This window comes from Notolabrus celidotus, chromosome 3, assembly GCF_009762535.1.
Source record: "Notolabrus celidotus isolate fNotCel1 chromosome 3, fNotCel1.pri, whole genome shotgun sequence".
NCBI classification, from domain to species: Eukaryota; Metazoa; Chordata; class Actinopteri; order Labriformes; family Labridae; genus Notolabrus; species Notolabrus celidotus.
In genome coordinates, this window is record NC_048274.1 from 4,867,825 (window position 1) to 4,883,542 (window position 15,718).

General features: G+C 43.7%; 1 protein-coding gene across 1 annotated transcript in view; it reads right to left on the bottom strand.

Annotated features, from left to right (window-relative positions):
• The window catches only part of LOC117810539 (Golgi apparatus protein 1-like), a 39,317-nt gene that overhangs the window by 5,717 nt on the left and 17,882 nt on the right, over positions 1–15,718 (bottom strand). Inside the window, 18 exon segments of the mRNA XM_034680428.1 lie at positions 3,959–4,096; positions 4,211–4,303; positions 5,162–5,279; positions 5,363–5,451; positions 6,216–6,329; positions 6,508–6,570; positions 6,686–6,772; positions 6,956–7,093; positions 10,221–10,374; positions 10,637–10,738; positions 11,298–11,419; positions 11,931–12,148; positions 12,429–12,498; positions 12,500–12,616; positions 12,706–12,777; positions 13,802–14,005; positions 14,160–14,375; positions 14,619–14,705. Of these exon segments, the coding sequence (XP_034536319.1) occupies positions 3,959–4,096; positions 4,211–4,303; positions 5,162–5,279; positions 5,363–5,451; positions 6,216–6,329; positions 6,508–6,570; positions 6,686–6,772; positions 6,956–7,093; positions 10,221–10,374; positions 10,637–10,738; positions 11,298–11,419; positions 11,931–12,148; positions 12,429–12,498; positions 12,500–12,616; positions 12,706–12,777; positions 13,802–14,005; positions 14,160–14,375; positions 14,619–14,705 (2,202 nt within the window).

Genomic DNA, 15,718 nt, shown 5'->3' on the forward strand with positions numbered 1-15,718 from the left:
AGTGGAAGTCTACATTGAAAGACATGTAGTCTATGGCTATCAATGAAATCACCTCTTACATACTTAAAAATGATGGCAAATTGATAACTTTTCTCAAAATATAAAATGAGCTAAGAAAAAAACAAAAGAGCCAGCAAAGGAATCTGGAAGCTGCCTTACTGAAATAATTAAATAAAAAAAAAATAAAAATAAAAATTGTCCATGGCCCCCTCATAATTGTAACACAGATTAAGCACATTAGCGATGTGTCATGATCAAAAGCTGCGGCTCTGAGAGTCGATGCTTTATAGTGGATCAGAAGAGCCGGCTCGCATCAAGAGAGAGCCGGCTCCCAGTTTTTTCCTTTCCCTGCTTAGCTCTCACAGTGCTCAGCCCCAGCTCTGCTCACAGCAGAAATTTGTTTTGATTGGTCAGCATGGCGGCCATGCGGCCAATCACATGTGAGGATATAGGATACAGGTGATGGAGGGGAGGCTGTGTATCCTGGCTTCATCTGTTCCTTCAGAGAGAGTCTTCTTGAAGACCGGGCAATTACTCACTGAGAGGAGAAATCGGATCAGCCCATCCAAGCTGAGGCATCTGATTTTTCTCAATGCCAACCTGAGGACGTTAATAATGTTTGCTTGAGTTTGGTTCTGGTTCTGTTTGCTTGAGTTTGGTTCTGGTTCTGGTTCTGTTTGCTCGAGTTTGGTTCTGGTTATGTTTGCTTGAGTTGGTTCTGTTTCTGTTTACCTGAGTTGGTTCTGGTTCTGTTTGCTTGAGTTTGGTTCTGGTTCAGTTCTGGTTCAGTTCTGGTTCTGTTCTGGTATGGTTCTGGTTGGGTTCTGTTCTGGTTTGATTCTGGTTCAAATCTGGTTCGGTTCTGGTTCGGTTCTAGTTTGTTTCTAGTTCGGTTCTGGTTCGGTTCTGGTTTGGTTCTGGTTCGGTTCTGGTTCGGTTCTGATTTGGTTCTGGTTAATTTCTGGTTCGGTTCTGGTTCGGTTCTGATTCGGTTCCGGTTCGGTTCTGGTTCGGTTCGGTTCTGGTTCGGTTCGATTCTGGTTCGGTTCTGGTTCGGTTCTGGTTCGGTTCTGGTTCGGTTCCGGTTCGGTTCTGGTTCAGTTCTGGTTCAGTTCTGGTTTGGTTCGGTTCGGTTCTGATTCGGTTCTGATTCGGTTCTGGTTCGCTTCTTGTTTGGTTCTGGTTCAGTTCTGGTTCGGTTCTGGTTGAGTTTGATTCTGGTTCTGTTTGCATGAGTTTGGTTCTGGTTCTGTATGCTTAAGTTTAGTTCTGGTTCTAAACCTAACCCTAACCCTAACCCTAATCCTAACCCTAACCCTAACCCTAACCCTAACCCTAATCACAACCCTAACCCTAACCCTAACCCTAATCCTAATCCTAACCCTAACCCTAACCCTAACCCTAATCCTAACCCTAACCTTAACCCTAACCCTAACCATAATCATAACCCTAACCCTAACCCTAACCCTAATCCTAACCCTAACCCTAACCATAATCATAACCCTAACCCTAATCCTAACCCTAATCCTAATCCTAACCCTAACCCTAACCCTAACCCTAATCCTAACCCTAACCTTAACCCTAACCCTAACCCTAATCATAACCCTAACCCTAACCCTAACCCTAACCCTAATCCTAACCCTAATCCTAACCCTAACCCTAACCCTAACCCTAATCCTAACCCTAACCCTAACCCTAATCCTAACCCTAACCCTAATCATAACCCTAACCCTAATCCTAATCCTAACCCTAACCCTAACCCTAACCCTAACCCTAATCCTAACCCTAACCCTAACCCTAATCCTAACCCTAACCCTAATCCTAATCCTAACCCTAACCCTAATCCTAACCCTAACCCTAACCCTAATCCTAACCCTAACCCTAACCCTAATCCTAACCCTAACCCTAATCCTAACCCTAACCCTAATCCTAACCCTAATCCCAACCCTAACCCTAACCCCAATCCTAACCATAAACATAACCCTAACCCTAATCATAACCCTAACCCTAACCCTAATCCTAACCCTAACCCTCATCCTAACCCTAACCCTAACCCTAATCCTAACCCTAACCCTAACCCTAATCCTAACCCTTATCCCAACCCTAACCCCAACCCCAACCCTAACCCTAATCCTAACCATAAACATAACCCTAACCCTAATCATAACCCTAACCCTAACCCTAACCCTAACCCTAATCCCAACCCTAACCCTAACCCAATCCTAACCCTAACCCTAATCCTAACCATAAACATAACCCTAACCCTAATCATAACCCTAACCCTAACCCTAATCACAACCCTAACCCTAACCCTTATCACAACCCTAACCCTAACCCTTATCACAACCCTAACCCAACCCTAACCCTAATCACAACCCTAACCCTAAACCTAATCACAACCCTAACCCTAATCACAACCCTAACCCTAATCACAACCCTAACCCTAATCCTAACCCTAACCCTAACCCTAACCCTAATCCTAACCCTAACCCTAACCCTAACCCTAATCACAACCCTAACCCTAACCCTTATCACAACCCTAACCCTAACCCTTATCACAACCCTAACCCAACCCTAACCCTAACCCTAATCACAACCCTAACCCTAACCCTAACCCTAATCACAACCCTAACCCTAATCACAACCCTAACCCTAATCCTAACCCTAACCCTAACCCTAACCCTAATCCTAACCCTAACCCTAACCCTAATCCTAACCCTAACCCTAACCCTAACCCTAACCCTAACCCTAAACACAACCCTAACCCTAATCACAACCCTAACCCCAACCCTAATCACAACCCTAACCCTAACCACAACCCTTACCCTAGGATCAGGTTGAGAATGATTTGGTAACAGAAGAAATGCACACAATTGAGCAATTATAAGTCTTCTCATAAAAACACAGTATGTAAAGGGTTTTCAACACACAAACGATTAGTTTTTGCAAAGTTAAGGTAAAACATACGGCTACAAAAGATCCTAAATTAAGAGCTGTTCGGGAGTCGAAAGAGCCGGCTCTTCTTTGGGGGCCGAGTCAAAAGAGCCGGCTCTCTGAAAAGAGCCCAACTTCCCATTGGTAAAGCACATGCTTACTACCATTTGTACTATTAGTTCCCCTTGGAACTATTTGTATTGTAAAACGTATCAATGTAAATCCTTCAGACCTGTACCATAGATAACACTTCAATTTGAATCAAGTAAATCCCACTTGTATACTTTAAAACAGAGGGTCATTTCATTCCTTGTGGACTCAACATGACAGCATTTATACTTTTCAAGTAATTGATCTTAAATGCTTTCAGAAAATTAACAGTAGCAAGACTCACATATCCCTTCGAGCCACCAAATGGTATCATAACAATGGTGTACATGATGTTTTGTAATGACACAGCACAATTTTATAATTTATTAGAAATGTATTAAAATTATTTCACGGACCCCCACGCTATGGTTCGCAGACCCCCAGGGGTCCCAGGACCCCACTTTGAGAACAACTGAGCTAGAGTACGGTAATTGAGCCAAGTGTACCATAAAACATAAACAATATACCCCCGTTTTCTGTGAATGCATGATTATGAAGGAGAAAAGATGAGAAAAAAGTTGTGCAGTGTCGCTGTCTTTTCCAGCACAGCGTGCACTCAACTTTCAATGAATGGGGATGTGTTTTGTTAATAGGGTCAGGTCAAACGCAGCCATGTTGGAATAATTTTCCAGGACTATATGTGATTTTCCAGGACATTCTACTTTTTCTCCCATTTTCCAGGTGTTTTCCAGTACTGGAAAACTGGTCAACTGTTTTCCAGGTTTTCCAGGACGCGTGGGAACCCTGAACAAGGATCACAATGATCTCTGAGATCTGAGAACACGGTTGACTTCTGTTCACTGCTTAACATCACTTGAAGGAACTTGAAGGTCTATCGTTTAAGTATCTTTGCTTCTCTCCTCCTCTTCCTCACCTTGATCATCTGCTTGCAGACTCTCATCAGCTGGTAGTCAAGCTCAGGGTCGGTCATCTCCACCTCCTGCAGCCTGAAGATCCTCTGATGGCAGCGTTGACTCAGCTGCTTCTTCTGCTCCTTCAGACACTCGATCACCTGACCAGCAGTAAAAAGGGAGAGTCAGGAGAGCGAGGAAGAGAGAGGCCTCACGTGATATTTACATAATCTGTTTCATGCTGGGATCCTTCAGCGCTCTCTGCTGCTCCTCACCTGAGCGTTTCCGTACGCCACGTTGGGACAGAGGCGGCTGATGTCGGACTTACAGGGTTCGTACAGCTCCGGTTCCAGACGGATATCCTCTGACTGAAGGAGAGGAGGGGAGGGGAGGGGAGGGGAGAGGAGAGGAGAGGAGAGGAGAGGAGAGGAGAGGAGAGGAGAGGAGAGGAGAGGAGAGGAGAGGAGGAGAGGAGAGGAGAGGAGAGGAGAGGAGAGGAGAGAGAGGAGAGGAGAGAGAGAGGAGAGGAGAGGAGAGGAGAGGAGAGGAGAGGAGAGGAGAGGAGAGGAGAGGAGAGGAGAGGAGAGGAGAGGAGAGGAGGAGGAGGAGAGAAAGGAGGAGAGGAGAGGAGAGAGGAGGAGAGGAGAGGAGAGGAGAGGAGAGGAGAGGAGAGGAGAGGAGAGGAGAGGAGAGGAGAGGAGAGGAGAGGAGAGGAGAGGGAGGAGAGGAGAGGAGAGGAGAGGAGAGGAGAGGAGAGGAGAGGAGAGGAGAGGATAGGAGAGGAGAGGAGAGGAGGATAGAGGAGACAGAGGAGAGGAGAGGAGAGGAGAAGAGGAGAGGAGAGGAGAGGAGAGGAGGAGGAGAGGAGAGGAGAGGAGAGGAGAGGAGAGGAGAGGAGAGGAGAGGAGAGGAGAGGAGAGGAGAGGAGAGGATAGAGGAGACAGAGGAGTGTAAATCTGACTTTTATTTGACAAAAGAAACAAAATGTCTAGCTGAAAAGTGTCATGGTGGCACTTTAGCTTCAAGGGTCATGAAAAAACTTGTAAATGTTGAACTTTCCTTCACATGTGAGACATTTATGTGTACTAAAAGACATGTGAGAAGTCGGAGTATTTGAATCTGTATTTATAGATCTGTAGTTTAATGTAGATTAAAGGCAAATAATGTTCCATTTGTGATGAACTGTGCCCCCCCCCTGTGTGTTTGTGTGTTTCTGTAAGTGTTACCATCTCCAGCTCCTCCACCCGCAGCTGTTTTCGACACTTGAGTGAGACCCGCTGCTCTTTGGCCTCCTGCAGCGTGTCGTTCTTCACCGTGGTGCTCAGACAGATCACGACATCCACCCTGCACAGAGACAGACATTTACTCAATCCAAACACTTTCAACTCACAAAGAACAACTTTAAGATCTCAGTCTTTTTAACTCACTTCTTCTTGATGTTTGGACACAAGCGCAGAACGTCCTCCTTACAGGCCATCTTGAACTTGTAGGAGAAGCGGAAATCCTTCATTTGGATCTGAACACAGGAGAGACAGACGTCAGTGGATGGTGCTCAAATTAAAATGCAATGAAGAAAGAAGTAATCAGATTTATTCTTAAGTTAAAGTGGCAACTAGATGTCAAAATGCTCTGTGACATGTTAAAGCCCGGCCTCTGAAATCCTGAACCAGAGCTAAAGAACACAAACAGATGAGGATCAATATGAAGGTGAAGCATCAAAATGTAAACACTGATGTGATGGAAGCACGAGAACCTAAAAACCAACTGGAGTACAGTACCATGTAAATGTACTTAGTTATTCTCCATCATTGCAAAAAGGTGAATGAAACAGCATCACTCATCTCCTTCATGGTCACTTTTTCTCTTATTGGTTGTTATGAGTGAGTCAGATGGCTGTTTTTAAAGGGTCATTTCACCAATACAAAGCAATAAAATCTGCTTATGTAAATGTGTTTGTTGTGGACAGAATCATAGACGTGTTATTCAACAGATATATTGAAATATAACTAATAGTAAAAGAGTTAAGATAAGAAGAGATAAGAGATAAGATGGGGGTATCAAGCCTTTGTAGAAAAATAAACTGAGCCGGAGGAGAAGAGGAACATTCAGGGATTAAACTCACTCATTTGTGAGAAAGAAACTCATACAGTAGTATTTATAGAAACTACATTTCCAACATTTTCTACTTCTTTTCTCACACATTTGTGAGTTTAATCTCTCTCTGTTAGTTTCACAGGTAGAGAGAACGACAGAGCGAGAGAGAAACAGATGAGAACTGACCAGCTGGAAGTGAGTGACGCCGACTGCACACTTCTCGTTCATCTCCTTCTGATGTTTGTTCTGCACCAAACACTCCATGAGATCTCCTGTGTCGATCTGGTTATCAGCTACGTCCTGCACAGACAGACGGTAACACACACACACACACATGGATTAACATCATGAGTCCTGCTCCATTAGATCCTCTGTGTGTGAACGTTTTAGACAAACACTGGAGGAATCATCAGCCTTTGGAAACATCCACACATAAACCTGTTCTAGTGGAGGTGAGAGATGGAGGTCTTGTACTCACGTGACAGTGGGCCTGTGTGACAGGTTCACAGGCTCTGATGAGCAGAGCGTCGATCTGGATGTCCTAAAAGCAGCAAACAGAGATGGATCAGAGTGTGCAGGAGACACACTTACAACACTCAACAACACCTTATCCTGACATGTGACTGTTTATCTGCTAATAATGAATGACCCCTGACCTCTGACTCCAGCTCCGTCAGGTTGCCCACAACTTCCCTGCAGGCGGAAACCAGGTCCTCCAGATGATCCTGCAGACACTCCAGCTCCTAGAGACACACACAAGAGGTGAATGTTTGTCTCTTTTTTTCTTCTAAAGCTTCTTTCTATTGTTTCAACATTTAAAAATTATACTCTAGGTTGAAGAAGAGCTGCTGTGACAAGTCAAGCATCAAACAGAGGTCGCTCTGACGCCAGATGAGTTTAAACAGCAGCAGAACAGTCCAGCTCACCTGACCAGGGTCGGTCTTCTCGCTGCACCACTTCCCGAGGTCAGTCATGCAGCGTTTCTGCAGCTCAGGGTCCAACTTCACATCCAGCGCTCTCTGGTGGAGAATCCTCTGAACCTCGACCTTACAGTCCCGAGATAACTGCAAACACACACACACAAACAAACACACACAAACACACACATGAAGCGCAGCGTAAGCTCAAGCAGGAGGACTGTTTCCTACTCAACATTCAAACACATCAATCTCTTTCTCTGTCTTTGTCTCATCCTCTTCTGATGATCCGCTCATTAAGGTTGTTAACTCTTTCTTCTGAACCAATCAGATTTAGCCTCAACGTCTTTCAACCAATCATCATGCTGCTTCCAGAAATGTAAATCTGTTCTCCTCTTTTCTGCTTTCAATCGTTGTTTCAGATCGAGTGATGCAACCCTCCGCCACCCGGGTCACCTCCAGTCCATCTCATCAGTGTCCAGCTCCTCAGCTCATCCTGCATCCTTCCCTCACCACCCCCACACCCCCACCATAGGGGGGAATTCAAGTACATGAAAAACAACACGATGCAGTCTAACACATTTCTCATATTTTCTACACTTGTCAGATAAATGATGGTTCTCTCATAATGAAGCGTCATCCTGACTGCAATATATTAATGACTGAGAACTCATTAGAGCATGATCCAACATGACCAGAGACTGTTTAGAACATATGATTCAGCCTTTGTAAATACAGAAGTGCCTTAAGCCTGCGTTTTTTCTAATAGCCAGCAGGGGGCGACTTGTCTAGTTGCAAAAAGATGCCTCGGTGCATCAAGTGAACATTTATCTAATGGGGTTATAGTTTAAATTACAGCATCAAGTCCTCTTCAAGACAGACTGCCTTTCATTTTATAAATCAGAGTAAAACAGAGCATGAAGCATGCCGTGCTTTAAGCAGCAGCTTCCTCTGATTGACGAGTCCCCACACAGGTGGCCTGTCACCGAGGAGAGAGTGTTAACAGCTCTTTGAGGAAGTGTGTAATCCAACTAGAATGCCCTTAATTTAGAGAGACGGCTTAATCTCAAGGTCTGAAAACCGCACACCCACACAGAAACACACACGTACAATGATTTCTGTGAGCATGTAATCAAATCAAGCTGCTGAGTGTAATCACTGAAATCAGGAGCAGTTCACGCTGTGAACACCGACATCAGGGGTCCAAGCAGGATTCATGAGAACATTCATGTAGCAGAAACTTTAAAAACCGACAGCTGAAGTCATGTTCAGAGAGACAGAATGAGTCCTTCTTTTACTTCCTTTAGAAATGTGATGTCAAAACATTGTTTCAAGAGGACTGGTGATAATCAAGAGGGAGAAGAGCAGGGTGTTAGCTGTTTCCTTTGCTGCCCTGCAGAACAGCACCATGTGATGTGGAGCCGGTGTCACGACAGATGGACAAATGAAGGAGTGAAGGAAACTTTGGGTGAGTTTGAACTATAGTAATCAGAGTTAATATGATCCTAGTGCCGGTACTGGAAAAGCTCAACATACAGCCTAAAATGAAGTATCTGTTGAAGTGAGTAGTCCACTCTCTGCACTGATTGGACACCACAGTAAATAACCTTTTAAAACATGTAACTTGTTTTTCCTGGAATCAGCTACTCTGTGCGTCACGCCTGCAGCAGCATAATATCTGTGATCCAGTGTTGATTTCCTGTTGTGTAGTGGCGTGGCAGAAGCAAGAGAAGTAAACACACAGTGGGGGCATCACACACACAGCACGGCTCCACCTCTGATGCTGGAGCGATGGGACAGCTTGGTCCCACCGTCACACCTCTGACACATTCATACTGAAGGTGAGACGTTACAGAGACACAAATATCACATCTTGAACTGACAATATGGAAACGGCTTGTGTCTTTATAGCAGGTGGCACTGTGCTGTCACTAGAGATGTATTATCGCTGACACCGGCAGCTACAGTTTTAGAAGTGAAGAGGAAGAACTGATTTTGAACATAATGTTATATTTGTTTAACTGTCTGCGCTTTTTGTACTAATTACTTTAGTTCTAACTAATCTTTCTTATTTTCCTGTCCCGTTAAAGTTACTAACCATAGACTTTTCTGGAGTCCCTGAGCTCCCTTGTCTCGTAGGTTCCTCTGGATCTCTGCTGCTGTGGACGTGCCAGACTCCAACTACTACTATCCATCTCACCACTATCATCTCTCTCTTCATCTCCCTCTACCCCTCTCTCCAACATGTCTCAGCAGATGTGTGTCTAACATGACTCTGGTCCTGCTGGAGGTTTCTGCCTGTTAAAGGATGTTTGTCCTTGCCACTGTACCTTCAAACGCAGTATGCAGTGCGTACTGTATACTACATTCATATGTTCATAAGTCTTCACAGTTTTGATCAGCTCCTCCGTGTCATAGACCTCAGACATCTTAATCGGCATCACCTCCACCACCACTGTCTGAACTCCATGGGGGGAAAGACCAGACTCCAGCTTATACGGACGTGCTGGACTCCAGTGGCAACAGCTAATACTACTATTCGTCCCATCACTATCATCGCTATCCCTCTTTCCAACCCCAACTCGGTCAGATGTGTGTCTAACATGAGTCTGGTCCTGCTGGAGGTTTCTGCCTGTTGAAGGAAATGCTGCAAAGTGCTCTGCTCATGGTGGATTAAGATGAGATCAAACTGAGTCCTGTCTATAAGAGGGGACTGGATCTGATCCTGTCTTGATGTTGGGTCTTTGTTAATAATAGAACATAGAGTACGGTCTAGACCTGCTGATAACATTTTTGGTTCAACCACACAGAGCTGCATGAATCTTCTTTCTCCTTGATTGGCTATAACATAAAAACAACCTTTACAGTCTGTTATGTTTCCAGCAGGATAAAGGAGGTGAATTCAGCTGCTGTTGTTTGTTAGCTGCCTTATCTTAAAGTAAACAGAGAGACAGCTCCCTCTGCTCTGCGCTGTGAAGAAAGAACTCACACAAACACATCAACCACCTGAAATTACCCAATCAGATCAACCCCAGATCAAATCACTGACATCATCACCATCAATTCAACCCTCATCAGGATCAATACTGATTCATTCAGGTGAACCATCGATCACTCACCTGCTCGTCTGGGTTTACCTGGTGAATTTAAAACAACACAGTTACACCTGCTGATCCTGCTGTTAGAGAGGTTATCAGAGTACTCAGCTGACAGCAGCGTCAGTCTTTATCAAAATCAACATTTACAGATGAGTGTGCTTGTGAAGTCATCGTACCCTTCGTCCCTGCTCCTCCGTGCGGTAGGCGTGGCGGTACAGGCAGGAGAAGACGGCGCCCGGCGGCATCAGCTCGCTGGTCTCGTTCCAGCCGTGAGTGTGACAGAGTCGAGCCGCGTCGCCCTGACACTTCTTATACAGGATGGGGTCCAGTCTGAGACGTGAAGAGAGTGACACAAAGCATCAGGTTTGTATGGAGACAGATGGAATGAAAATGTGAGACAACATTTTAGGATGAACGATGATATTCTGGGATTACTTTGGGTCTTAGTCTGGATTTTAAAGTCTAAAGAGGTGAATTACTTTCCCTTCACTTTACTGACCTGTCTGTTAGGTCAGGATGCTTCTATTGACGTTGTATCCATGCATTATTAATCATCATTTTATTACTATATAGATTTATTTAAAGGACTTACTTCCAGTCTCTGGATATGAAATACTGCAGCTCCAACAGTCTGTGCTCACAGTCCTCCACCATCTTCTCTGTGTACAGGTGCTCCATCAGGCACGACAGGATCCTGCACACACACACGCAGCGACAGTGCACCAGGTGAAGTGAGGATAACATGCTACACAATACTAATGAGTGTTTCACTTGATGAATGCATGTTCCAGAACAGAGAGGTTGAAGGCAAGGCAAAGCAAGGCAACTTTATTTGTATAGCGCATTTCCAACACAAGGGCAACTCAATGTGCTTTACATTAAAACATTAAAAGCATTGGAAACATCCAGACAAGCATAAAAGAGCACAATTAAAATGACAAATATAATAAAAAATAGAAAAGAAAAGGATAATTATAAATATATTAAAAGTACATTTTAAATTTGCATTTAAAGTGAGTTAAAATAAGTTAAATTGGAAGGCAGTGTCAAATAAAAAAGTCTTAATCTTTGATTTAAAAGAGGTGAGAGTTGAAGGAAAAAGTCAGAGTTGGATATAAAAAATTAAAGAATATAAAACATGACATCATCCAACTTAAGTAGTTATAACAGCAGGCTGCTAAAAAGTAGTTCTGATACATGTATGAATGTGTGATTGTGTGTGTGTGTGTGTATGTGTGTGTGTGTCTGCTCACATGGGGTCTCCGTTGCGTATGTGTTTGCAGGCGGTCTGGATGACGGACTCACAGGCCTCATTGAGCGCTCGGTCAATGCGGTAGTCTGCTCCAGGATCTGCAGACTGGATCAAAGTCTGAAGCTGCAGAAACACAATCAGAGGAGATGTGAGCAGCAGGAGTCGTTTTTATTTCATGGATTTGTTTATGATTGACATCTGATCAAACGCCTCTGAAAAACAAACTTGAATATTTGTTCATTTTACATCATAAACAATCCTGCCTTGTTTGTTTACATAATCCACCTCTATTTGTAACAAGATGACCATATCATATGTCTATTTGAGCAACATAAGAGCTGGTGTAGGCGCAGTATCTACGAGATGATCGTCTGTTTTACACAAATACAGGAAATATGAGGATAAAGCTGCTGAATTTTAAAACTGGGTTTTGTTTGAGCTCTTTAAAAAACAGAATTTAGAAATCTACAAATAAGAGTTTTAAGAAGAAGAAGAAGTAAGCATATAAAATCTAATACGACCCTACAACTGACAACTGTGAAACTCAATTATTTATAAAAGTTACAATTATGTCATGAATCTTTTAGAAGTTTTTTTTAGATAATGCTCCGCTAAGCTTCAGCGTCTTCCTTACAGCGCTCTGGCAGACGCTGTCCACAGTGGTGCTGCGGTCGCTTCGTCCGATCCTCATCAGGCAGTGCAGCGTGCGTCCTTTGCGGTGCAGACCGGAGCAGTGAGCCTCGATCTCGGTCCGACAGTGCAGCACGATCTCAGGACTGAGAGAGAAATCCTCCATCAGCATCCGCCTGTAGTCCAGCATCTCGCCCTGACACTCCCCGCTGACTGTACGACCTGCAGAGCACCAGATGATGAAGATGATGAAGATAAGCCCAAACATTACTTCCACTATGTCATGCATCGAAAAGTGTGTTCATTTCTGAAGTTGTTGGTGTTACTTTTGGGTATTTAAGAGCTTTCAGGTGCAGAAGAGAGGGAGAGAGAGTCTTATGATATATTTAGATGCATTGCCTAGCTGGCTCCAAACTCTCTGCATAATGTTCCACTTTGCTGATTAGGAGGATAATGTCTGGTTTGTCAGGGGACACAGGTCTTAATACCGTCCCTCACTCACCCCGGTGCACAGCGGCCTCCAGACAGAGCAGCAGGTAGGACAGTCGGGCTTCTCGGGCTCGCGGCAGGTTGGTTGTCTAAGCTGCAGCGCTGCTTCCTCAGGTCCAGCTTGCAGGCTGTAGCCAGAGAGTAACTGACTCTGTAGTCTGAGAGATCAGCTTCTGACGGGGTGGTGAGAGCGTCACGGCACTGCAGAGGGGAGGAATATCAGTGAGCAAGCAATGTGAACTCATGTGCATCCAGTCTGCAGCAGGAGGAGGATTTTGAGTGGGTCGTACCTTTTCTGACATCGCTTCTTCAAACTTGTGATTGAACAGACACTTGTACACTTTTCCTTCTCCTGCCTGAGTCTGTGGAGGAAAAAGAGACATGTTGATACTCTATTTTTAAAAAAGCGGGGATAATTACCTCAAACTAGGGGTTTCTCTTATTGATCCCATGTTCCAATTCACATGTAGAGCAACGTCTGTAGAGTGAATTTATCTACAAGTAATTTTTGGATTTTTTTAGACACACTAAAGTCGATTCTTTAAAATTATCAACGTTTCCCTCCCTCCCTTTCTTTATTTTTAATTTCCTCTCTTTCTTTCTTTCTTTCCACTTTTCTTCCTTCCTTTCTTATTTCTGTCTTTCTTCCTTCCTTCTTTCTTCCTTCCTTACTTGCTTCCTTCTTTCTTTCTTTCTTCCTTGCTTCCTTCTTTCCTTCTCTTTCTTTCTTTCTTCCTTCCTACCTGCTGTCTTGCTTGCTTCCCTCTTTCTTTCTTTCTTTCTTCCTTTCTTCTGTCTGTCTGTCTTTCTTTCTTTCTTACCTGCTTCCTTCTTTCTTTCTTCTTTCCTTCCTTTTTGCTTTCTTCCTTCCTACCTGCTGTCTTCCTTGCTTCCTTCTTTCTTTCTTTCTTTCTTTCTTTCTTTTTTTCTTTCTTTCCTTCCGTTTTGCTTTCTTCCATCCTTCTTTCTGTCTTTCTTCCTAACTTCCTTCCTTCCTTCTTGCTTTCTTTCTTCCTTCATTCCAACCTGCTGTCTTTCCTCCTACCTTCCCTTCTTTCATTCCTCCTTTTCTTCCTTCCTTCCTTTCTTTCTTTTTTCTGATGAAATTCTATCTATGAAAACTATCTTTTTTTTAATGCAAATTCTGAACATTTCAAGTTAGCTGAATTACAATTATACACCCTGCAGATGAAACACAGTAAGTGTGAGGACTTGGTCTGGGTATTTGTGTCTTTACTTCTTCCTCTCTTAAAAATTTAGATTAAAACTAAGAGACTAATAAATAACTCTGACTCCCAAATAATGTGTAATTCAATATAATCTGGATGTATAAACTGTTCTTTGTATTCGTGTTCGGAGGTTTAGAAGCTGCAGGAGTCTCCTCACGTTCTGACAGAACCTCTCGCGGTCGTCTCGGCATGAGAAGTAAAGATGGCGGTCGAGGTGAAAGTCGTCTGACGACAGCTCGGCACCCGCCAGGATCGCCCTCTGACACTCCTCTTTGATTGGGTGAACTTGATCTTTCTGCTCCACCTCCCTCACCAGCGCCTTCTCCAGACATGAGATCACCTCGCCCTGAGAGTGGACGTCCTGAGGAGACGAAGGAAGGAGGAGGATGAGGTAACAAGGTGACAAGAGGAGGGGGGAGACACAGGGGAGGAAATGGGGGATGGCTTGTCCTGAAGTTTTGAGAAGCAACTAGCATTAGACTGAGTTTATAATAAAACTCAAAGTCCAGACTCACCTTCTGTCCCACGTTGATGCTGCCGCAGTGCATGTTGTTGATGTCATCTTTACATTTGTCCATGAAGCCACAGATCAGTCTGAAGTCGCTGAAGACGATGCTGGTCATCTTCGTGATGTACTGGTGACACTGGTACTCGCTGATGTTCCCACGATGATCCACCAGACAGGACACCAGGTAGCCCCTCCCTCTTTCCTCTTCATTACACTCCTTTATCTGAAGGATCAAACATGATAGGTCAGTTAGCTGAGGTAGATACATTAGTACTAGAATGCATCACGTCAGTTATGAAGCTGAAACTGCTCCTGATCTACAGACGTCTCTGAGTCAGTGGATGTTAATTTGGTCCTGAATTTAAATGAGTGCTAAAAATACTCCTCTGTTTTTTTGACAGCACTATCAGGATTCATTCATCCTGACAGGAAGCTGAACCCTGAGCCTCCTGCGGTGCACACTGACCTCAGAGATGGTGCTCTTGCAGACCTCCGAGGCCACTGACTCAAACTTTGGATCCATGGTCAGATTGAGTTTATAATTCCACAGGAGCTGAGGGCGAGAAGAAACAAACAATGAAGTAAACACTTTTTCAAACCGCACAGAGGAGAATACAGGACTCTGGTTTGAAATGAAACAGAGAGAAGAGTTCACAGGAGAGGAGCAGGCATAGCTAAACTATAAAGAAATGAAGACTGATACTATGCATATTAAACTATTGTTTATATCCAGGTTAATCAAAAAATAGATTTACATAGAAATATACATAAAAGCAGCAACAATCAAAAACATAGTAAAGTGTCTCTGTGCAAGTCAGGAGCACACAGGAATAAAGCTCTGCAGATATACATAAAGTCAGTGGATATGTGCTTTATATCCTGTGTTCATGCCTCAATCCTGTATGCATGATTTATAATTCTATACATACAGAACTGAATATTTAACAGGTAAGTGATTTTTAATGGTGCTGAGTTGACGCTGCAGTTATTAAAAGGTATAACTGTTCATTATTTAAATGCTTCATATAAAGAAACTCACGTTTTTAATTGTGTTATTCTAATTTAAGTAAACAAAAGTAAGTTTGGAATAAGACTTCTGATTAGACAAGAGGCATGCTGCTATCACTAAGACCTTTCACTTCATTATCACTCTGCCTCTGCCAGAACTGAAAACAGTTAATTAACATTTCATTAGCAGGTCTATTTCTAGTTCAGTCAGAGCAACTCTCACCAAAGGGAATTATTATGAGCCTGCATAATAAGTTATATTTGTCAGTAAGGCTCTGTTCTGGGAGCTCCCTGCCCTTCCACCTGCATACGTGGAATGCCAAAGCCTGAGGTGGGAGAGCACACCTTCCCTCTGTTTCATGTGCACTCATGAAACACCAAGGCAGGGAGAGCAGCAGCAAAGACCCACAGTTTTTCCTACCTTCTTCCTTCCACCCTCTCTCTTTCTTTCTTTCTTTCTATTTCCCTCCCTCTCTTCCTTCCTCCCCTTCTTTCTTTCTTTCTTTCTTTCTTTCTTTCTTCCTTTCTTCCTTCCTTACTTCCTTAATTCCTCCCTCT